Source organism: Rhopilema esculentum, chromosome 20, assembly GCF_057945365.1.
Source record: "Rhopilema esculentum isolate cy_ngs chromosome 20, ASM5794536v1, whole genome shotgun sequence".
Lineage (NCBI taxonomy): Eukaryota > Metazoa > Cnidaria > Scyphozoa > Rhizostomeae > Rhizostomatidae > Rhopilema > Rhopilema esculentum.
The window spans coordinates 13,321,411-13,346,745 of NC_142834.1; the positions used below are offsets into that span (position 1 = coordinate 13,321,411).

The 25,335-nt window shown below is 38.0% G+C and overlaps 2 protein-coding genes and 2 pseudogenes across 2 annotated transcripts; 3 read left to right on the top strand and 1 right to left on the bottom strand.

Annotated features, from left to right (window-relative positions):
• Positions 1–1,061: 1,061 nt before the first annotated feature.
• Positions 1,062–7,647, top strand: LOC135687275 (uncharacterized). The gene is made up of 3 exons (XM_089114368.1): positions 1,062–1,990; positions 2,500–3,672; positions 6,276–7,647. Exons 1-3 carry the CDS (start codon positions 1,457–1,459, stop codon positions 6,939–6,941), a joined length of 2,373 nt encoding a protein of 790 aa, XP_088970494.1. The 5' UTR covers positions 1,062–1,456; the 3' UTR covers positions 6,942–7,647.
• LOC148957879 (uncharacterized) lies at positions 5,984–11,691 on the bottom strand (annotated as a pseudogene).
• Positions 11,692–15,212: 3,521 nt separating this feature from the next.
• Positions 15,213–15,872, top strand: LOC135687761 (uncharacterized; annotated as a pseudogene).
• Positions 15,873–22,951: 7,079 nt separating this feature from the next.
• LOC135687540 (sulfotransferase 1C4-like) lies at positions 22,952–23,908 on the top strand. The gene has a single exon (XM_065204122.2). The coding sequence runs from the start codon at positions 22,952–22,954 to the stop codon at positions 23,906–23,908; it is 957 nt and encodes a 318-aa protein (XP_065060194.1).
• Positions 23,909–25,335: the final 1,427 nt, after the last annotated feature.

Genomic DNA, 25,335 nt, shown 5'->3' on the forward strand with positions numbered 1-25,335 from the left:
GGTCCCTCTCAGGAAGAGGGTTGCAAAATTGTCCCTATCAGGTAGGGGCTTGCTTTGCGTGGTCCCTCTCAGGTAGAGGGTTGCAAAATTGTCCCTCTCAGGTAGGGGCTTGCTTTGCGTGGTCCCTCTCAGGTAGAGGGTTGCAAATTGTCCCTCTCAGGTAGAGGGTTGCTATATATGGTCCCTCTCAGGTAGAGGGTTGCAAAATGAATCCCCTCGGGTAAAGAGTTAATTACAAAAATGCGCACTCTCTCAGGTAGAGAGTTTATAATCGTAATCTCTTTTGAGCGACTGAATAAAACGTGGCTCGCTTCGTCTTCGGGACCATATTCAATCGCTGGTATGTATGGTGAGTTCCTAATTTCTATTTCTTTCAGATTTTTGAGGCTACGTTTCCCACTGTATGATTAGGGTCGTGATTGGGGGGAACTCTTTGAGTTTATGGTGGGGAAAAGAGTCTTTCCTTGTCCATTCCCTCCCCTTTATCAATTAAATTCGGAGGTTATTATTGAAAATTCAAAATAACCGCTTCCTGTTTAAATCAGTGATAGGTTTAGCGATTTGCGCCGATGCACCAACGGCCCAACTCGCTCTCGATGATGTGGGAACGTAGCCTTATGACTGATTTTCTGATGTCTAGGGCATGATTTCTGAGGCAGCTTTTTGCCCTTCATTTTGTTGGTATTTTATTCACGAGTTAGAAAATTAACACTGTTGCTTTTATAGTTGAATTAATTGAAATAAATTGAATTATTATAATTACTATTATTATTTTTATTATTATTATTTATCATTTTTATTATGATAAGTTGTATAAGTAGGTGTTGACATTATTTTGGTATCAGTATTATTTCTTCCGTAGTGTATATATTGTTCCGTAGAAAACAGATTATAACAGATTTATAAAATTTCTCAAATGTTATTATAATCAAATACAAGATCTCATATTGCGATTTCCAGACCAAATTTCAGCCCTTAGAATTTGGTAAAACGTCAAATTTTCCATGTCCTGCCCCTTTTGAAGGCTTAGCGCCCCCAGACCCCACGCTGGTTTTTCTGCCTGTGCGAATGTAAAATTTCAGGCTGGATCCGCCCCTGACACTGGCGTTCAGACTTTATACAGTAATGTTCTGAGCGAGAGGGAGTTCACACACGACTGAACTGTAGCTTGTTTACTCGTGAACTGATTATATTACAATAGGGACTACATACAAGTAACAGCGTGAAAATACAAAGTATAAAGGTCAACACTAAACAATGGTATACACAAACACTACGACATTACACACGCAGGCTACCATCGACGATTTATTGGATTTTTTGTTTGTTTACTTGGTTTGATTCAATTTTGAAAACAATACTATTCTTTCATTGGGTGATATGCTTGACCTGTTTACAAAGGTATTTCAGGAAAGGATTATCAACGGACTAAGTACTCGAGCATCCGCTTAAAAATATGGCAGCCGTTGGTACAGCACCACTTTCAGAAGAGGACACCGAGAGAATAAAGCAAGGATATCCAAGCACTGTTATAAACTTAGGCCATAAATTGATCAGAACAATACCTGGGAATTATGTTCTTCCTGCAGCTTACGAAAAGGTTAAAGACAGAATCAAATGCTGGGATGTACGCAAAGATGATATTTATGTTTTTGCTTTTCCAAAGAATGGGACAACCTGGACACAGGAGCTTGTATGGTGCGTCCAGAATGACTGTGACATCAGAAAGGCCAAGTCCGTCGATTTAATGGAGAGAGTTCCATTTTTAGAAGCACCCGTTCTTCTCCATTTCCTAGACGATGATGCCATTTGCGCTATAGAAAATATGGCTTCGCCACGAATCTTGAAGTCTCACCTTGCATTCTGCCTTTTTCCTGACGATCTGTTAGACAAGAGCAAAGTAGTTCTACAATCCTTGCCAAAAGTCTTGGTACACCAAGCTAAAATTTCGCATAAATTCAGTAGCATCCCCCTCTCCCCCTTGAAACAATGTTGAATAACAACAGTTTCAAAGCTTGAAATTCGTCCAATGTCAGTTTATCAGCTAGGGTAAGTAATAGTCTTTTCAGCCAACATTGTTTTTGGGGGGAGGGGGGATATATCTGTATCTTACAGCCGGAAACCTTTATTTCTTCAAAATCTTTCATTGGTCACAGGGTGTTCCAAGGACTTTTGTCAAGGATTGTCTGACAAATATTTTTGAAGCAGTGCATTTGAGATCAAGCAATTAGTTCCAATCTGAGGTTTTCCATGCCGCTGATTTCAGTGGTGGTGTTTTTTTTTCAATATCTAGTCCACTTCATAACATAATTGTCTATCTACTCTAAAAATATTGGTTTCATACGTAAAATAAAGCAAAATTAGAAATTATTTGTATTCTGAAAATTTGTTGCATCTACCTAAAGAAGGGAGGTCACTTTTTGAAACCGAGGCCAATTTGGTTGACGGTTGAGGGAGTAAAAGTTGAAATTCTTTAATTATGATTACATATGTCTTCAGATAGTCAAAATGGCTAACTCCAGTAGCAACGCAGATCCTCAAAAAATTGGGGGCAGAGACGTAAGAAAAGTTTATCTGATAACATACAGTAGCGCTAACACTGAAGTTTATGATAGAGAAAAATTCTCTGATATGATCGTGAAATGTTTTGAGGCAGTAACGACAGCAAAAATTTCCCAATGGGCATGTTGCATGGAGCAGCACAAAGTAAACGGCTACCATTTCCACATGTGCATTTTGTTGGACAAATTACAGAGATGGCTAAAAGTGAAAAATTATGTCCAACAAAAGTATGGTATTGTCATTAATTTTTCTGGTCACACAGGCTATCATACAGCATTCAATTATGTTGTCAAGGAGGATAGTAGTTTCATTACCAGCAGCAATCACCCTGAAACTGTTTCTTCTCCAAAAACGAGCAAGGCAACAAGGAAAAAAGCTGCAAAAAACCCTTCAAAGGAAAAGAAGCTGAAGTCAAAGCGTCTTTCAAACTTTGATGTCGCCAATATTATAGTTGAAAATAAGCTGCGATCGCGTTTAGATGTTCTTGTTCGGGCTAAGTCCAGTTTTGAAAAGGGTGACAGAAGGTTGTACGAGTTTGTCCTGAACAGAGGCGATAAAAAGCTGAATGATCTTCTGGACACCGTATGGGAGTTGGAGACTGCCAAGGAGAAGCAAGAAAGGGCTTCTATGTCTAGAATAGACATCCTTAAGGAGCAGCTTAGCGTTGGGTGCACCTGTGAAGGCCAGTGGCTCGAGTGTGCTCTCCAAATCCTTGACAAAAATTGCATCGATAGGTCTGTGTTTGCAAATGCCATTGTCAAACTGCTTGTTATGGGTCGTGGCAAGGGCCGTAATATTTACATTACTGGCCCCGCCAACTGTGGCAAGACTTTCATCTTAGACCCCCTTAGAGTGGTGTACGATAGCTTTCTGTCCCCAGCTACTTGCTCGTATGCATGGCTTGGAGTTGAGAACAAGGAGGTTATATTCCTCAACGATTTTCGTTGGTCTCCCGTTATACTTCCTTGGGCTGACATGCTGCTGTTGCTTGAAGGCCATGTGGTACATTTTGCTGCACCCAAAACCAACTACAGCAAGGACATCGAGTTCACGAGGGACACTCCAGTGTTTGCTACTGCCAAGGCCCCCATCTCCTTTATCAAAGGCTCGGTAATGGATGATCGTGAAACAGAAATGATGTCTGTTCGCTGGCGCATATTTACGTTCAGGCATCAGTTTTCTTTGGAAGAGCAGAAGACAGTCTCCCCATGTGGCCATTGTTTTGCAAAAATGCTCTTGGAATAACAATGATTTCCAGACGCTCCTTCCTAGAGAAGCTGCCCCGTACAAAGCGAAATGGTACTCGGGCAGCCAAACGACAACGGTTTACCATTGCATTTCCCCCTTGAATTTCTTGTTTATATGACAGTTTTAAAATAATTCCCCGAAAAAAGTGGTACACTATGATGTACATTCTAAAGACAAAAAAAACCATTCTCGCGTTTGCCTATTCGAGTGTAATTGAAAGAAATCACCACGGTTTACCATTTTCCATCTAAGAACAGGAACAGTTAAGATTCATTTTTTTCAAAAATGGTAAACCGTGAACATTTTTGGCTAAATCTCAAAATTTATCAATCCAGTTTCGTAGAAACTTATCAGCCTTGTGGTACGTTGTAATGTACCTCCTTTGCGGAAACTACCGAAATATACCTGCAACCTGTTATTTTTTATAAGCTTTTTTAAAATGGTAAACCGTGATGGTAAACCGTGGCCAAGAGCATTTTTCCAATCCAATTCAACTCTATCACTTTTTATTACGTAAGCAATGGACGTTATCCAGAACTTTGAACAACAATACTAATTAGTCAGTTATAAAGGGCTTTTTGAAAATTTTTGCTGATAAACAATAAGCAATAAATTCAGATGAACTGCTAGTATGAGTATTTTAAAATAATCTTCAAACACGCAGCTTACGGAGGAGCTGCCAAACACTACAGAGAAACAAATCCATAGAGAACAAAAGCAATTTCAAAGCTGCAGTTCAAATTTTATGATACATAAGTTAGAAACTTTCATACAAAAAAACACTTTTAAGTTTTTTTGAATTAGTATTTAGTTCTATATCCATCATTTATGGCTAGAGTGCTCAAACGATCATGCATGCTTCGAATAGTTCTATCTATAACAGTTACATCAAAGTCACTAAATGCCTGCAAAACTCTTCCTTTAAAAGTCTGAAAGTCCTCTTTCACGATTTTTCCTCTCAACGCCTCCTGTCGCAAATTACATTTTATAATATTAAATAAATTTTCAATAGGATTCAAGTCCGGTGATCTTGCTGGTATCTCAACAAGTTCAGCACCCACTTCTTCTAAAGCATCGCTTGCCAATTTGCTCCTTTGACTGGGGTCATTGTCCATAACGAATAACAGTTTTTCCTTCTTTTTCATCGCTGCACATTCTCTGAGAGTGCTGTCCAATGTCTCATGCACAAATTTTGCGAACCACCGGGCGTTCATCTTCTCGTACTCCTCCGCAACAACAACCCCTGCCGAATAGGAAACACCAACCAACAAATGTAGTGTACGCCCTCCAGGCAAGTTCTTCGATCCTTTACTTGTAAACACAAGGCCCTCTTTTTTTGTTCTCCACACTCGTCCCCTTGGGCACAAAGCGTCGTTATACGGATTTTGTTTGTGATGGAATGAAACTCCGTCCAGATACATCAAAACATCGTCCGTCCAAAAATTTCTGTCATGTTTCTTTAAAGCATCCCTGGCATATGATACTCTCTTCCTCCTATCCTTAGCTGACAGAATACCCTTCTTTCTAGGATTCAGAAACCTATATCCAGCATCATGCAGAGCTCTTACCAAAGTCCTGTAGCTAACATGTGTGATCTGGCATTCCTTTGCTACATCCATCACTCTGACGTTTCCATTTGTTTCTCGCATCTTCTTGAAAGTCCTAAGAAACCTTGCCTTGTCTCTTTTGCTCATCAGTGGTGGTCTACCTGTCCTCTTATTCTCTTGTTTAGTTGAAGGCCCCTCCTTACAAATACGGACCACACTTGAAACAGAAATCTTGCAATGTTCCGCTATTTTTCGAAACGACAAAGACCTTCCCTTTCGCAAGTAGCAAGCCAACGCTCTCTCTCTGTCGCTAATTTTGCTATGAAACACCATGTTTGTTAAAGAGCAACTCAACAACTGCTTTTGATACTATAGTCAATTTCGTTTTTATTTCTTAGCTTATCGTTTAATTATACAACACCGACACAGTGAGAAACAGGAAGGTTTCCGCCATTGACATTCCAAAAATTCTATCTTGGAGACATTTTCACACGTACATGTGCTTTGAACAGCAATTGCAATACTTAATTTTCCTGTTTTTCATCTTTTGTTTTTTCCCTTGCAAGTCTGGTGAATTTTCAATATCTAATTTCGAAAAAAACAGAGCAGAATTTGAAGAATTCAAGTAAACAAGTGAATAATAATCATAATATCTCTAAAATTCGAAAAATAGCTAAATTAGGCCAATTCCATTTTAAATATCAAATTTTTTTCGACGCCAATGAAATCAGCGCTACCAAGAACCCCTACCCCCATAACATTGATTTTCATGCAACTAACGGTTTAAAAAAAAGCGCTCAGACAATCCTTGCCAAAAGTCTTGGTACACCAAGCTAAAATTTCGCATAAATTCAGTAGCATCCCCCTCTCCCCCTTGAAACAATGTTGAATAACAACAGTTTCAAAGCTTGAAATTCGTCCAATGTCAGTTTATCAGCTAGGGTAAGTAATAGTCTTTTCAGCCAACATTGTTTTTGGGGGGAGGGGGGATATATCTGTATCTTACAGCCGGAAACCTTTATTTCTTCAAAATCTTTCATTGGTCACAGGGTGTTCCAAGGACTTTTGTCAAGGATTGTATGTTTGCGAAACCCTAAAGACACTGTGGTATCATTTTATCATCATCAACAGTTAATGAAGCACTTAAATTTCGTTGGTGAGTTTAAGACTTTCTTTAATCTGTTCATGGATAATTTGTGCAATTTCTGTCCGTATTTTGATTATGTGGCTGAGGCATGGCAAAGAAGAAACCACCCCAATATGTGTATTTTGTTTTACGAAGAAATGAAAGCTGATTTGGCTGGCAATGTCAGACGGGTGGCAAGATTTCTACAGAAAGAAATGACAGTCGGCCAAGTGCAGATTTTAGTTGACCATTTGAGCTTCAAAAAAATGAAAGAAAACAAAGCTGTAAACATGGAAAGTTTACGGGAAAAAAATTTGCTAACTACAAAAGGGGATTTTATTCGAAAAGGAGAAGTTGGAGACTGGAAGAATTATTTTGACGATGAGATGAACAAGCGAATGAATGAGGCAATTGAGAAATATTTGAAGCCGATTGGACTTGAGTTTAGATACGAGTAAAAAGGGATGGTGGCAGGCAAGTGGCTTGCACATCCTCTGCTCTGGCAAACATTTGGTATTTGAATTTCGTTCAGTTGCCAGTATAAAAGTGCATATTAACAAAAATGTAATTTAGACTATCAACATTTTTTCTACTTTTTCAATGTCACTTTTTAACATTCGACTACAACTACATGAATAAAAGTCTTTCTAATAGAAAACGTCAGAACAGAGAAAGGTGCTTTCTGAAGTTAGGTGCAACAATATATTATCCATTGTTGTTTTAATTCTGTTTGGACGGTGTATGTAGTTCCTTTAGCCCTGACACACATACAAAGGGCAAAACCCTAACATAAACATACAAAGGCCATAGCCCTAACAATATTCTGTGATAGAGCGTAAACATTACATTACCATATAGTAGAAAATATGAAGTAGCAACAACCAAATTATTAACATGAATGTGGGAAAAAGGGGTATTGCCCCCTATCTTCATTGACTTTGCTGTTGTTGTCACGTGACCTTTTTGATGAGTTGTGATGGGTGGGGTTGGTTTTTTATTCGACCGATATAACTCTGGAGAGAAAGACGCACGGACATTGCTAAAGAATAGGAACAATTTATTCTGAAGAACATCAAGACACAGATGAACCCAATAACTCTTCTGAACCGTATTCATATTCTATATTCAGGTGACATTGTTTCGAATTAATTCTGATTGGGTATAGTTTTTTAGTATTTTTCTCTATAATTGATAATTTTGTACTAGATTTAACTTTAGGAGCTTGGTATTTTGCGCTATCTATGATTATAGCACAGTGCGCCGCATTTGTACCGATTTGTCCCGATACACAAACTCGCAATGTTCACAATCCTGATAGAACAACTTATTTCTAACTCTCTTCTCCGACGATTTTTAAACCCACGCGGTTTTTTAGCCCAAACGAGGCTAAGTCAAAATGTTCAACAAATTAACTTGTATACACCTCCCTAAAAGTTTAGTGGAAAACTAAAGTTTTACTTAATCAGTTTCCTCATCTTCTAAAATGAGTTTCGTATTCATTTGTGCATCTTCAGCTGCTTCTCTTCGTCTTCTTGCTTTGTCTGCTCTGTATTCCCGACAGGAGTTCTTTCAACCAGTTCACTTTTGATCTCTAATTGGCACAGTAATTGTAAAGGCCTTTCCAAATGATTTCCTTTGTGTAACACAATTGCTCCATGAATGACTCCATCTTTACCAGTTACGTGCTTGAGAACTGTCCCCTTCATCCACAAACCTCTGTTTTTCTCTTCTCCCACTATGAGAACCACTTCTCCAATTTCCGGAACCACTATCCCTGATCTGTTAGTCCTCTGGTAATCCATCAGGCTTTTTACGTATTCTTGTGACCATCTTCTCCAGACATGTGCTCTAACATTTTCTAGACGTCGCTGAAACTTTGTTACACTCTCCACTTCAATTTCAATGTCATCAAAGGTGTGAGCATTTTGGCCCCACATTATAATGTTAAGGGTCAATACTTTACCCTCCCCAACTTCACTCTCTATGTAAGTTAATGGATAATTGCTTAAATGATGTTCAATATCTAGAATAACATTTTCAAGGTGCTTAAAGGAGAGATGAGAATGACCCAGGGTTTTGTAGAGAACACCCTTAATGTCCTTGATAAGTCTCCCATAAAATGTGCCCCACCATAGTGACCTACTCAGAATTATCTTCCATTTTATGTCTTGTTCCGCGAGAAAGTCATGTAATTCTTCCTTGTAATTCTCCAATTTGCCGTAGTTTTAAATGTTTTTGCATTGTCTGATATAATAGTCCTTGGTCTAGTTCTTCTTACAATGAAGGCATTTAACTTTCTTCGGAACTCGACTGCTGACTGTGATTTCACTACCTCTAAATGCACTGCTCTTATATTAGCACAAGTAAAAATGGTGATATATGCCTTTCCTTCTTCCCTTTGTCTAACCTTGTAAGTTATGGGTCCCGCAAAGTCAACCCCTGTGTACTCAAAAGTGCAGTGATGTTTGGATTAAATGGCAAGAGTGCAGTGATGTTTGGATCAAATGGCTTAGTAGCGAATACCTTGCAAACATTACACTGGCCTATATGTCGCTTCACAAGTGCTCTAAAATGCAGTATGTGCCAATTCTCTCTAATTTCAGACACGATGCTAACTAAACCCAAATGTTTGATTCTCTCGTGCTCGTATTGAATTAGCTTTTGCGTAGATGTATTATTCTCCAAATAAATGTATTATTTGCCCAATGCATCTAAGAATTCCTGTCTTTGGATCTTTCTCTAGCTTCCATCCTGGTCTTTCTAAACTATCATCTTTTTCCTTCTGTGCTCTGACAATCCAAATGTCTCTGGCTCTCCTAATTTCCTCTGTAGTCAAAGAACCTTGTACTTTCTGTTTCTTTTTCATCTTTGACTGGCAGTTCTCTTTAAATCTCACTGCCCATGCTGTCACTCGAAGAGTAGTCCAGTAAGCCTTCTTCTCTAACTGCAGATCCCACTCATCCCTATTAATCTCTGTTTGCTCTTTAGAGTAAGCTACTATTTCTTTAAAGGGTCTTGCCTCCTCATTCATTTTCTTATAGCTCTTGAACTCTGGTTGTCTTGGTCAATGTTCTTCATCAAATAACCATTCTGGTCCCTCAAATCAACGAATTTTCTCTGTTTTCTCTATGGAAGCTCCTCTACTTCCAAGATCTGCAATGTTCATGTCTGTTGTACAATGCTTCCATGCCATCTTATTTTCCTCTGTTGCCTCTGAAATCTTTCGAACTCTATTTGCTACAAACGTTTTCAAAGCTTTTCTTGGATTATGTATCCAATAAAGCGCAACCATACTGTCCATCCAAATTGTATCAGACAGAATAGGTAGATCTTGCAACGCTTTACACAGATTCTTTACCAGGTTTGCAGCCATAACTCCACTTATCAACTCTGATCGGGAAACAGAAGTGTTTCTCTTTGCTATTCTTGACCTTGATGTAAGCAGGCCCATCACTTTGTTAGTTTCATGTTCAATCACTGCTATTGTGGCTGTGGAACAAGCAATTTGACTTGCATCTGCAAACCGATGTATGTGTACACCTTTCAATGATCTCCCTGACTTAATCAGACTTCTAGGTACTTTGACATTCTTAAGCTGTGATGTCCACTTCAGCCAATCCTTAGTTAGTTCTGGGGATAATTCTTGCTTCCACTGATTGCTTTCTTCACATGCCTCTCTATAAATCCTTTAACCTTCAACTAAAGTGGGTGATATCAAACCCAGAGGATCGTAAATACTTCCCAGCTTGCTCAAAGCTTGCTCAAAATCCCTTTCTTTGTAATGTTTTGACTCTCTTATGAATTTGCCTTTAGGACTTGTACTTCTATTGTATCTGTTTTCTTGTCCCAAGGGAGTCCCAAAATCTTGCTAGGGTTTGACATCCCTTCACTTTCCAAATCTGGAATATTAGATTCCCATTTGTGAACACGAAACTTGCCTTTTTCTAAAATGTCTGTACTCTCTCTTTTTAATATCTCTAGCTCATCTCTTTTACTTCCCAATGTCATAAGATTATCCACATAAGTGTTTCTGCTCAAATCCTTCACTGTTTCTGTGTGGCTGGCTTTAAACTTGTCAAAGTGATAATTTAATGTGGCTCCTAGTATGAAGGGACTTACCTCTGCACCAAAAGGAACCCTTGCAAATCTCAAGTGCTCTTCTTTCCCATTAATGTTAAAGAGAAATCGAAATGCGTCTCTGTCTTCTTGAGCGATTCCTACTTGTAACAATGCCTTCTTTAAGTCTCCTATCAGCAAATTTGCACCCATCCTTGCTCTGACTAAAATGTCCCATAAATGAGGTTGCAATGCTGGTCCCGTATACATCCACTCGTTTAGGCTGTTTGATAAAGGGCTTGGTATTGCACTGGCATCGAATACCAATCTCACTTTTGTTGTACTTGCTTCCTCTCTGACCACTGGTTTGTGAGGCAAATATAATTTTCTCTCTCCTGTTTGTTTATCTGGTACCCTTTCCACAATCCATTTTTTTAACTGCTCCTCTACTATGTTTCGGTTTGCTTCTCTCAATTCTGGGTTTCTTGATAGCTTGCTCTCTACATTTCTGAGTCTTGATCTGCTTTGTGCTTCATTACTTTCCTTTATCTCTTGTCCCGGTATCCAAGGAATTTTCACTTCATATCTATCATCGATATCTTGGGTAATACTCTCATTGAATTCATAGTGAATGTCTGAAACATCATTTTCACCTCTGTCTTCAATGCCTAAAGCATCTAGGCTGTAAAGCCTTTCATAATCCTTTTCTGTTTTTTCACATGCATGCAGCTGCTATTAACTTTTTCTCCGCCATGAAAAATGTATCCAAATGTTGTTTCTTCTACAATTGGCTCCCCTTGCTGTCCCTTGAAAACCTTCTCTGTTTTGATTCTACAAAATGTGTTGTCTCCTAAGATAAGGTGAATTGCAAAGATCTGTCACCAGGTTGTGTATAGAATTGTTTGTCTCTTGTCTGGTTATACTTCTCTTTCAACTCTCTCATGTTTGGTCTATCAACTGTGGTAAAGTCTGACATATTGATCCCTGACACCTCAATTCTTTCTCTTGATTTCCATCTAGCGAATCTATGGCAATCTCATAGATAGGCAGTGATTGCGTTCTTGTTCCATTTACAGTAACAAGATGCCTTGTTTCATGCCTGACTGGCTTGAGATTCAACTTGTTAACTGACAAGACATTTACTATTATCATGTTTTGACTCATAGTATCATTGATGCTGTGAACACGTTTTTACTACTCTTACGCTGAAGTTGTTTTGGTATGTTCGTTCAACCGTAGTTTATCTTTCAAGACACTCTCCGTGGAATTCTAATAGGTTATGGGCCCGAATCACGATTTCTTTGTCGGAATTGTATCGGCATTTGAATACAGTCTACTGGAAGCTTTTTGAAGTCTTGTCGGAATCGATCACAATGGCTGTTGCAGGGGACATCGGTTTCAAGATAGAAAAGTTAACTGGTGATAATTATCATAACTGGAAATTCTAAATGAAGATGTATTTAATCGGTAAGGATCTGTGGGAGATAGTAACAGGGACAGAGGTGTTGGACAAGACCGCGTCTGCACAAAAACAACGAATATTCAAGAAAAGAGAAAATCAGGCCTTGGCATGCGTATGTTTATCCGTGGCAACAAATCTTCAAATTTACGTGCGATCTGCTAAAACTTCGAAGGAGGCATGGGACAATCTTGCTAGTCATTTCGAAGAGAAGGCTCTTTGAAAGAAAATATTCTATCGACGAAAATTGTATTCTGCGCGCATGAACAAAGGTGAGAACATGATTACCCATATAAATTACGTTAAAACTCTTTCGGAACATTTGGAAGGAGTTGATGACCCTATCGCTGAGAAAGATTTTGTGATAATGTCCCTGAAGAATACAATTATTCAATAACAGCTTTAGAAACGATCGCTAGTGAAAAACTGACGTGGAATTACGTTCGCGATAGACTTATTCATGAATCTGATAAAATTCAGAATGGAAGTGAACAGGCTGGAAGTAATAACTCTACCCAGGAAGCTTTAATAAGCAGTAGAGGACAAGATCAGAAGAAGCCTATGGACTTAAAAAAGGTTAAATGCCACTATTGCAAGAGGAAAGGTCATTTTGGGAGGGATTTCTTCAAAAAGAAAGCCGATCAAAAGAAGCCGCCTAACGCCGAATTTGCGAACAAGGTTGAAAATGTCTCCAGGAAGTCTCCGGAAGTTGCTTTAGCAACAGAAGGTAGAAGGTACCAGCATGAAAGGTGATGAATTGTGGATTGACTCAGGAGCCTCGCAGCACATGACGCCAACCAAAAAGGGAATTGTGGAATACGAGAGTTTTAGGACTCCTGTAAAAGTAAAGCTTGCTGATAACAGCACATTACTTGCCTATGGAAAAGGTAAAGTGGCTTTATTTGCATATGATTGAACACAAAAAGTTAACGTTAACCCACATGATGTTCTGTTTGTTCCAAGGATTCAAAACAAGTTATTGTCTCTGCCAACAATGACAGAAAAGGGGGCTGAAGTTCAGTTTAAAGGACAATTTTGCAAGATAACAATTGATGACAAGTCATATACCATTGGCAACAAATATGAAAAACTGCACAAACTTAACTTAGAACCAGTTCAGAATTCTTGTTTTGGTTCTACAGTTGATGATGACAGAAGTCAATCAATATGGCATTATCGGTTGGGCCATTTAGGAGCTGACAACATGAAGAAAATGCTGAAGGAAGGTCTAGTTGATGGGATGGATTGTAGCATGTCTGAATTAGTGAGTGAGCAAGTATGTCAAAGTTGCCTCATGGGAAAGCAGCATCGCAATGCATTTCCGAAAGCATCATCAACTCGATCAGCTGAGGTATTATCAACAATACATAGTGACGTTTGCGGGCCAATTAACGTGGAATCGATTGGAAAGTCAAAGTACTTCGTAACATTTATCGATGATGCGTCTCGTTATACCCACGTTTATTTCCTTAGGCACAAAAGTGAAGTGCTAGAAAAATTCAAAGAATTTGTAAATTTAACAACCAATGTCAAGTCAAAGTCAAGATACTTCGTATCGATAATGGTGGTGAATATTGCTCCAAAGAATTCATAGAACACATAAGAGAAAAAGGAATTCTACATCAAGCAACAACTCCAATGAATCCAGAGCAAAATGGTGTTGCAGAGTGCATGAATAGGACAATTGTGGAGACAGCTCGTTCTATGCTACATCATGCTAAATTGCCAGCTTCATTTTAGGCAGAAGCAGTTAGCACAGCTGTATTATTGAGAAACCGCAGCCCAACAGTTGCACTTAATAAGCAGACACCATTTGAATGCTGGTATGGTGTAAAGCCAAATATGTCGAATCTTGAAGTGTTTGGTTGCATAGCTAATGTGCACATTGCTGATAAATATCGTCATAAATTTGCTGCTAAATCAAAACAAGCCATATTCGTTGGCTCCCCAATTGGAACAAAGGGGTATAAGCTTTATGATATTCAAGCTAAATATTTCATTCGCAGTTGTGATGTTATCTTCTCAGAGAGAGAGTTTCATGACTTTGATACAACTGTCTTATCAAAATCTGATCATATATGTATTGAGTTTGATGATAAACTAATCCAGGCGTTTATGGAAATGTTATAGAAGAAGTGAATCATGAAGTCAACCACAATATCTTACCAGTGGGAGCAACCTATGAAGAGAACTTTATTAGAGAAGTTGGAAACTTGCAAGGTGCAAGAACACGTTCTTTTGCTAAGCTGGCTGAGCAAGTCAATGAAGAAAATGAAAACTGTTTTAGTGCTGATATTATAGCAGACGAAATTGATGAGCCAAGAAAGATCCAGGATGCATGGACTGGAGAACATGCTAGTGAATGGAAAGAAGCTAATGATGCAGAATACTCATCATTAATCAAAAACAAAACATGGGACTTAGTTCCAATTCCAAAAGGAAAGAATATTGTTGGGAGCAAGTGGGTATTCAAAGTTAAGAAGAATGCAGATGGCTCTGTTGACCGCTTTAAGTCTCGCTTAGTAGCTCAAGGGTACTCACAAGCTGAATGGATTGATTACCAATAGGTATTTTCACCTGTCATTCTATACTCTTCAATACGCTCATTATTTCCATTGGCAAACAAGAACAATTTAAAAATACAGCATCAAATGGATGTAAAAACAGCATTTCTTCAGGGTAATTTGGACAGTGAAATCTACATGAAGCAGCCTGAGGGTTAGTGCTGATAAAACAAATGATGTATGCAGGTTAAATAAAGGAATCTATGGTCTAAAGCAGGCAGCACGGTGCTGGAATACTGCCATTGATTCATTTCTAAAGGATAATTGATACAAGTGTAGCACTGCTGATTCCTGTCTCTACATAAATTCTGAGAAGAAAGCTGATGGACAACTTTGTCATTATTGCTCTATATGTAGATAATATTCTCATTGTGTCATACAGCAATGCCGTGATAAATGCAGAAAAGAAGCTGCTAAGTCAAAAATTTGATATGGTAGACCAAGGAGAATTACACTACAAACTGGAAATGTCTATTTACAGAAACAGAGCAGCTAAGACACTCATGATAAAACAGTCAAAATATTTGGAAAGTATTTTGAAGAAGTTTGATATGGAGAACTGAAAGCAGGTATCAACTCCATCAAAGCCAGGTAGGAAGTTTGTGAAACTACTAGAAAATGAGACCCCATTTGACGATCAAAGGTACCAAATGTCAATTGGCTGTTTAACATATGCAGCAACTGCCACTCGATCAGATATAGCGGCGGCAGTGGGAGTTCTTTCACAATTTATGTCACACCCAAGCAAAAAGCATTGGCAAGGAATAAAGCGTATATTTCGCTATATAAAAGGGACTGTTAACTGTGGTCTTAAGTTTGAATCCTTCAGTGAAATGAATTCAAGCTTACTTGGCTATTCTGATGCTGATTGGGGTGGTGATTTGTCAACAAGAAAGTCAACATCAGGCTATTTATTCAAATTGTGTGGTGGAATTGTTTCATGGAAAAAAAAGAAACAACCAGTTATTGCCTTATCATCAACTGAGGCAGAGTACATAGCTTTATGCTCTTCTACACAAGAGGCAGTCTGGCTGAGGAGATTGCTTGAAAGCATTGGTTTTGCACAACAAAAACCAACCACAGTCTATGAAGACAATCAAGGAGCTATAGCACTCTCAAAGAACACAAAGAACCATGCAAAAACAAAACACATTGATATAAGATATCATTATATCAGAGAAGCAATTGAAAAGAACAATATCATGCTTGAATATTGTCCTATAGAACAACAAACGGCTGATATTTTGACTAAAGGACTTGCGAAAGAAAGATTTCAAAAATTGCGTTCAACGATGGGAATAGACTGTTGAATAAACTGATAAACCATAATGAAAGGACTGTTCATTATTCGCTATGGTACTTATCTTGTTTGGCTTAATATACCAATATACATTTGTCAAGTGGGAGGGACAAGACATTTGATATTATCATGTTTTGACTCATAGTATCATTGATTGACACTTTAAGTTAAGCCTTGCTTAGTCATGCTGTGAACACGTTTCTTACGCTGAATACGTAATGTGGCCTAGTATTATATTCTGATCATATAAGTTGTTTTGTTATGTTCGTTCAACCGTAGTTTATCTTTCAAGACACTCTCCGTGTGGAATTCTAATATTTACTGCATCTTTTGAAATGAAATCTCTGCCAGCTCCTGTATTTAAAAGTGCCCAGAATGTTTGTCCTTGAATCTTTGTTGGAACAATAGCTGGTAATGTCTTCTCATCTAACTTATGGTTGTTTCTTGTGTAACCTGTGAGATTGATCTGATCACAAAGGCTTGTATGGTGTCTTGCTTTACATTTCAGGCATCCTCTACTGTTACATTTGCTTTCCCTATGTCCTGAGTTTCGACAATTGAAACACAACCTCCTTTTAACAAAAAACTTCTTTCTCTTTTCTAAGCTCTCATTGTTGTGGCATTCATCTCCCCAATTGTTTTCTTTGGAGAAAATGCAGCTCGGCTCTTTCCTGAATGTGCCTGTAGTTGATTTTTCTTCTCCATTTAGAAACCAGTGCTTTTCTCTTCTTGACCTATCTATGTTTCTTTCTGCTGATTCTTCTAGCTTGTGTCTTTTCAGCCACTTTTCAAGGTTCCTTATAAGGTCCCACTTCTTCCAGTCATTATCTGTGCGGACAATATCTGGCTTGACATGGGGTAACTTATTTATAGCTGTCATCGTGAGCCCACCGCTGCTGGTTTCGCTTTCTAGTATTTGTAGGGCATCATAATATTTGCTAAGCTTTTCAAAAAAAATTTCTTGTTTGTCTCTCTCACCGTATGTAAATTGATCATTTCACTGACATGTGCACTCACCACTGTCTGTGTTTGTCCATACTCTCTAATTAATCTATCCCAAACTGTTTTGTATCCTATTGTACCTGGCTTTAGGTTTGAAATCTTCTCTCTCACTTTGGAACACACCATTTCTAATAAATACCCAAACTTTACTTCATCTGCCATCTCTTTGTTGTGTACCTGAGTAGTAAACATGTTCTCAAATCTCACCCAATCAATTGCAGTCCCATTAAAGGGTGTAATTTTCAATTTTGGAAGCTTTGCCTGATCAATCTGTTGGTGTTTGCCTGCCTCTAACCTTTTCTCTACTAGTTCCCAGTCTGCTTTTAATTTGTCTTCCCACTTTTTCCTTTCTAACTAGTATCTTTGTTTTCTAGCTTTTCTAGCTTTCGTTTTTAAATGACTCCGTTTTCGATTCTCTCATTCAAACAATTCGTTTTCAAATGACTCCGCTCTCCCATGACTTCGTTTTCGCTGTTCCATCTTCATCTTCAAACAACTCTGTTTTCGGTTGATAACGTTTGAAGATGAAACTGTTCCAGCTACTCTTGAAACTTAGTTTGCATTTTGTGAACTTCATTCATCCTTTTTTGTTCTGCTTCAAGTTTCCTCTGTTTTCCCTTGTACATTTCTCTTCCCTTTTCTTTTCTAACTTGTTCTTGTTGCTCTTTTAATACCTTTGTTAGTCTTTCTTTCTCATTAACCCATGGCATAAAGCTCTCTTTGATGGTTTTCTTCTTTTGTCTCACACCCCTGCTACTTTCACCATTACTTATTTTGGCTTCCTGTACTTGTGTAATTAGAGCTAGCAGCTGGGTATGGATGTCTTTCATTCTCTGGTTTGCCATTTTAATTTCTAGCATATCATTCTCTTCAATAAGATCATTTACTTGCTCACCATAAAATTTCATCTTTGCCATTTCCTTTTCTTTTTCCCTCTCGTCATTATTGGGTACCTCTATTTCTTCCCCGGGCCCCTCAACCTGCTCCGGAGCACCTAACTTTGCCTTAAACATCCCGCTTGGTAAGTTAACTCTACACTCTGAGGTCAAAATTTATGAATTTACATATTATGGGCCTTAACCTTATAGAGGAGTTAAAAGTTTTATTGTGGGTAAATGCTCACGAATATAGAAATAAATTATCACCAAAAGGACCGAATTTCACCACCTGGTAGTCCTGGCAGGGTCGTCACTATGTACCGATTTGTCCCAATACACAAACTCACAATATTCACAATCCTGATAAAACAACTTATTTCCCACTCTCTTCTTCAACGATTTTTTACCCACAAGGTTTCTTTCCCAAAACGAGGCTTAATCAAAATGTTTAACAAATTAACTTGTATACATTCAACGCCAAGCTATATTTTGTTTTTAAGCTTGTATTTTATAAGTCAGTTAAGAGTTTTCCTTAGAAAATTTTGCCTTATAAAAAACCGCTTAGGCCCACTGTTATGCAAATGTATCTATTTCGTCTATTACGTAATTGATCATAGGAAACCCCTTATTGTCTCGTATGCTCTGTTCTCATGACACAGCAACGATATAGACAGGGAATTTTTAACAACAATCGAGCAAAGTGCGTAACCTTAGTTTTTGCTCTTGATTTCGGTACTTTCAACCTTGCTGAATATTTTAAGCCTTGGATACATTTTTGTAACACAATAGAAATGACGTGATCGATGACCTCATTTTCCCCTGTCATCAAAATTTTTAATTCTCTCTTTTGCAAAGTTGCTCCATCCATCTTGTTTGACATTGTAATAAGAGTAATAGGATCAGACCTGCAGATAACGAGTTATTGCTATTTAAAGTTTGCATGACGTCATCAAATTGGCGGTTCTGCAGTTTTCAAGCACGTGGAATTCAAAGGCTGATGGTCGTAATTTAGGTTGCTTTGCCTCGATTTTGAAGTTTTTTGACCTTCGTGTTATTCAGCAATTCAAGAATGTCATTTGAGCTGATATATTTACCCGCCTGGGAAATTAAGTATTGAACAAAAATGCAAGCAAAGGAAAACGTTCTTATAAAGATTTGTCTTCAAAAAGGCTATGCTGCCTTATTTGGATTTCATTAATTTTGCGCAAGAGACCTTCTCGTAGAAAACAAAGTTAAATTCAATAAGAGAACTAACCTCAGATTCCTAAGAATTACTAAGTTTAAAATGAAAGAATATCTGAGGTGTTAGGAAGCCTCATCCCTACTGAAACTTAAACTAAAGGTGGCAGGCCTAAAAATAGCACGCTAAAAAAGAAGGTACACTGATTCGCTTTGCAGAAGGTGTGGCTCCCATGAATGAATACATTGGATTGTCCAAATTTCTATCAAAACTCAAAATGGAAAAGACTTGTTAAGCGACAAATGAAGTCAAAGCTCTGAAAAATCAACAAAACACTACAAATATTTCTGAAACCAAGGGATTAAATTTACTGAAAATAATGGTTTGCTTATACGTATCACGAAAATTATAGGCAACTAGTAAAAAATAAATTACGACTTCATTTAATGGCTATTCGTAGTTTACTTTGTGCATATATATAACTCGTGTAATTTTTTAAGATGTCATCATAGTAAAAGGAACGGCTGCGGCACCTGGATTATACTGTGCTCCAGTCCTCTACTTTCAGTTAGGGGTCTGGGACACAGGGTACACCTGGACATCCAGTGATAGCCGAGTTACGATTGGGCTGGATTGATGTGAAACTGATATTTTTGCAAACAATCTTGTCGTGGTAAGAATTCAAAAATGGCTTTGAAAAAGCAAACATTTTATGTAATACTTTGGACTTGCTACAAATCTCTTTCTATCCATTTAGTAATCTGAAAAATATAGAAAATATTTATTCAGATTTTTTCCCTTTCTTCCCTACCATTTTTTCTTCTTTTCCCTTTCTTTATTTTTCAGATGGAGAAACATGTAGCAAGTGCAGTCACATTTTTCTTCTGACATTTTTCGGAGTATAAAACGTCTGAACGTAGATCGAAAACCCTAAGCAAGGAAATATACATACCAAGTTGTGGATCAAAATAGGTCAATCAGAAACTACTTCACAACCATGTGCTCGCGTTTCCGATTGGCCTATTTCGATCAACAACGTGGAACATTTTATCCTAGCGTAGTATTTTGACCTATGTTCTGGCATTTTATACTCTGAAGAATGTCAGACTAAAAGCATTAGTAACATATTTAAAAACGTTTTCTTTTTCAAAAGATTTGTTTCTTTACTTAGTAAAACTTCACAATACAATTTACAGATAACTCTACCAAAAACTACTTTACAATACTATTTTAACAATACAATGGGAGGCAAAAAACAGTGACTACCCAATTTTAGTTAAATCTAGGGTATGCACTTCATATTGTATCTAAATAATGGCTTGATTATCAACTGACATCATTTCCGTTAAGTCAAACGAAAGTTTACACTTTGCTGACCTGGTAATATACGGACTTGGTGGAGTGAGCAGCACCTGGGCTACTGACATTATGTGAATAAATTAATTGTTATGCTGATTATGTTATTTTTCATTGTCTCTGTGTGTATTATTAAGAATTGATTTTTTTTGGTTCACTGTGCTTGTTTGTCAGTCTAGGTGTGTCGATTTATCCGTTGGCATAATGTTACAGTGTATTGAATTGGAATTAGAATAAGAACACGATCAAACTACGTTGTTGAATGTAGTGTTCTCCAAACTATATAACAAACATGTTTCAAAACAACGGAGAGCGGCGTTTAAAACATTAGCAGCTTGTTTGGCTGTAGTTGCTCTTTTTCACTCCATTTTTGGCTCCCAAAACCAGGCTCATTGCGTCCATAGGCCATTGGAGCTTTTTCCTCCCAAGGACGCTTTACTGGGCACCTTTTACAAGACAAACCATGTGCCCAACCCTTTGGTAGTTGATGCAGATCACCTGGCCGTCTGTTGGTTGCAGGTGTTTGTAGAGCCTGCTTGCTAGATTCGATTTGCGTCGATCTCTTTCTTGGGCGCTACTCACACTGGGCACCAATGTAAAACTTCTTGAAAAATAGCTGTTCGTCTTTCCATCAACTGTTTTATAAAGTGGGCGCACGAATTCGGTTTCATGCGATTTTATGGATAAGATGTTAATTATCGGATTTGTGCTGATTGGTTGAATCGATGAGATGAATTGGTTTTATGTGATCATAAAGAGACAAGCTGCGTATTTCGAAAAAGCCTGCTTAACCTGGGATACCTACAGGGTCATCTCGTTTACAGGGTCCACACTACCGGGAGGCCAGGGAGTCCAGAGGGCCAGGGGGACATGACCCTCAATGCCCACGCTAAGATTTTGAAAATGAGGGGGCCGTTTTCGTGAAGCTGCTAAGTTTATTTCGGAAGCCCACCATGGTTAGCCTGATAACCAGCCCATTATTCCAGGCTAACCATGGTTGGTCCTAAGGGGCAAGATGATTAGCAGTTTTAAAGGTTAAAAGTAAATGATTAGGAAATGACGAGACAGTTTATCACTTTGAATGATAAGATCTTTATTGAGATACTTTATATGACAATGTTTGGCTTTAGGTAGACAAACTCATTAGCAGCATCGATTTCGACAATACTGCTAAAGCATTGAAGTGCTCTTGCGGCATTGTAGATTGAAGCCATGTTTTCAATCCACGTGCCAACGAAAAGGATCGCTAATAGACTATGCGCAGGAGCTTTATTACATGTGACCAATGTTTATATAGCTTGTCAGATTACAGTATTACAGCTCTGTGTGTAGACCTTTGAAGTTAATATTAAGTTATCGTTCTGTTTTGCTCGAACCCTTGTGTTGTTTTATCTCCTTCACATCTTAACAGTTGCGCATGTAGCTGCACCAACAAAATCTAGTTTCAGCATCTTAATTACCTTTTCAATGAGACTTCGTTCTGATTTCGTTAATTCTGCCGTTACCTTCTCCTTTATTCTCTGCGAAAGTAGAAATTTTTTCATTCGGAAACATTTCGCGAAGAATTGGAAGTTCCGAGGGCAATGCTGATACGTCCAGAACATCTTTGTACTTACCATGGGCATCTAATCACTCTTGGTAGGATTTGGTGTTGATAGAATTGACTAGCAACTGCTCAATGGAGGAGAAAAATTGATAGCTTGGCTTGGGTTTTCACAAAAAGTATTCATCAATGATCACAGAATGTTATAAATAAGAAATAACTTGCGAAAAAGGACAATTAGAAAATGATTTAATCTTTAGCCCGTTTCTTACAGAGCATAAAGGTAATTTTCCACATATATAGACATATGTATATATATAGAAATTTGTCTTTTGATACTTCCGTAGCACAGTGCTCAATACGTTAGCACGTAGAGCGTAATATACCATAGATTTGAAGAAAATAAGACCACATGATTCATCTTTACAAGCCTGTTTCGTGAATAACTCACTCTTTAGGAGATAATCGTATTTATAGATATATATCTATGATTATTAGAAAGGAATTATTTATTAATTGAATTATTATGCTCAAGGATAGTTATATAACTTACTTGGCATCATAATGATACCAAGCGAAGTTTTCAAACAATTGGTGCTGACAAGAATGATTCCTATCTCTAACTTTTGTCTTTGGAAAAATATATGTTTAAGTGGGTCGATGCGGTAACTCTCTTATTGAAGAATTATCAGTGAAGCAGCGTATTTATAATTGTCTACAACAGCATCTTAAGAGTACCAGCATTTTTTTACACAGCCACAGAATACCTAACTTTTGTGCAGTTTGCATTGTTGAGATTATGCTTTTTGAATCCTAAGGATTGATTTGCAATTGTTGGAGAGACGAGCAAGAGAAAGTTTTTCAATAAGTGAGGCAGCCCTCCGTCATGGAGTCGAAGAGCATGCGCACGAAACGAAGTTATTATTACGTATGCTCTCTGACTCTAGTACGGAGGGTTCCCTCACTTATTTGACGATTTTTGCTCGCTCATCTCCCCAACAAGGATAGTTAATATCTGCTTCGCTGTCATCTGTTTTGTTGTGTTGTGTAAGACCAATTTTAGAACCTAGTTATTTCAGCGAGAGAAAAGTATTATCAAAGGTCTTTATACTCAAGCATCTGCTGAAATTATGGCAGCCATTGGTACAGTGCCACTTTCAGAAGAGGACACCGAGAGAATCAAGCAAGTGTATCCCAACACTTTTATGAACTTAGGCAGTAAATTGATCAAAACAATACCAGGGAATTACTTCCCTCCTGCAGCTTACGAAAAGGTTAAAGACAGAATCAAATGCTGGGATGTACGCAAAGATGATATTTATGTTTTTGCTTTTCCAAAGAATGGGACAACCTGGACACAGGAGCTTGTATGGTGCGTCCAGAATGACTGTGACATCGGAAAGGCCAAGTCCGTCGATTTAATGGAGAGAGTTCCATTTTTGGAAAAACCTGTTCTTTTCCATTTTCTTGATGATGATCATATCTCGGCCATCGAAAATATGGCTTCGCCACGAATCTTAAAGTCTCACCTTGCATTCTGCCTTTTTCCTGACGATCTGTTAGACAAGAGCAAAGTGGTTCTGTGTTTGCGAAACCCTAAAGACACTGTGGTATCATTTTATCATCATCAAAAGTTAATGAAGCACGTAAATTTCGTTGGTGAGTTTAAGGCTTTCTTTAACCTGTTCATGGAGAATTTGATCTACTACGGTCCATACTTTGACTATGTGGCTGAGGCATGGCAAAGAAGAAACCACCCTAATATGTGTATTTTGTTTTACGAAGAAATGAAAGCTGATTTGGCTGGCAATGTTAGACGAGTGGCAAGATTTCTAGAGAAAGAAATGACAGACGGCCAAGTGCAGATTCTAGTTGACCATTTGAGCTTCAAAAAAATGAAACAAAACAAAGCTGTAAACATGGAGAGTTTACGGGGAAAAAGTTTGCTAAACACAAAAGGGAATTTTATTCGAAAAGGAGAAGTTGGAGACTGGAAGAATTATTTTGACGATGAGATGAACAAGCGAATGAATGAGGCAATTGAGAAATATTTGAAGCCGATTGGACTTGAGTTCAGATACGAGTAAAAAGGGATGGGGGCAGGCAAGTGGCTTGCACATCCTCTGCTCTGGCAAACATTTGGTATTTGAATTTCAACTGGTTTTCCATGATAACAACATTCAAGGTCTTTGCATGTAAAATACAAGTGCATATTAACAATAATGTGATTTGGAGGATCAACATTATTCTCTATTTTGTTTATGTAACCTTTAAACTTCGAGTACGACTTGCAGGGGCGGATTTAAGCAACAATGATTGGGCGGATGTTAGGCATTATTTTTGGTGCCACACCCTTCAGGTCATTGGTAAATGATGGAAACGCCCATTTTTTAAATTTGGTTTTAACTTTGGCGTAGCCAGGCTTGGAAGATTGGTAGGCCAAAGAATAAATATTTTTGCTGATCACACCCCTAAGAATTTGGGAAAACACCAAATTGTGTAAGGCGAAGAATCTCTATGTGTAAAAAGTGATTTTCCAAAGTTGTAATCAAATATTTAAAAAAATTAACAGTTTTCAAAAGTTTTCAACCAAGTCCGTTTTCCTCAGAGCAAATTCCACAACAAGCATTTCAGAATCCACTTTTTTTTAAAGATTGGACTGCTTTAGCATCTTAGTTTCTATTTTATCAGGAATTTCTCAAAAACTTGAAAGACTTTTCTATACAAACCCCAAAATGAGGGGAAATTACTGACTATCGAGGCTCTAATTACTGAGAATTTTTGAGACGAAGCTCTTGAGATTAGCTTAAAATACATTTGAGAGTATCCCCCCGCTACGCTATTTATAAGGAGATAAGATAAATACTGATAAAAAATAAATAAAGGAAAATCTTGGCGCCACTTCATTACTACTGACTAACAACAAATGATTTTTACCGAATGAAACAAAATTTACCGAAGGACACAGAACTATTGGGGGGTGTCGCACCCCCTACACCCCCCGCTAAATCCGTCCCTGGCTATATCCCCCACTTTTTGCCAAAAATGCGAACAAAGTACCAATGAATCACCAGTCAAGCCTTTTTTATTCGGTTTTAGCCCCACCCCACCCCCACTATTTATAGACCCCAACTTTTCTCAATGCTCCGCAGTGCCTTTTAATCAGTATCAAGTACCATGGTGTTTGTTCCACGAAAATTTGGGAAGGATCATAGTAACAACTCAATAAGGAACTTTCAAAACGAATTTTGTTACGTCATGGGGCTTGCACTGATTTCGTAAATACGCTTAGTTTTTCCAAATTCTATCGAGAAGTCACGCTTTTCAGAGTTAAAAAGTTTTGAAAGAACAGCGCCGGGATATGGGAAATATCTTTGAATTGTAATGAGTAGCAACCAATTACGATCTTGAAAGTTTCCTATTAATGTGCAATCGCGTAACATAATCATGCTTCCATACGTTTGTTGTTTTGTAATGAAGTGGTTTTGAAAGGATAAAATTCAGGGACTGCGCA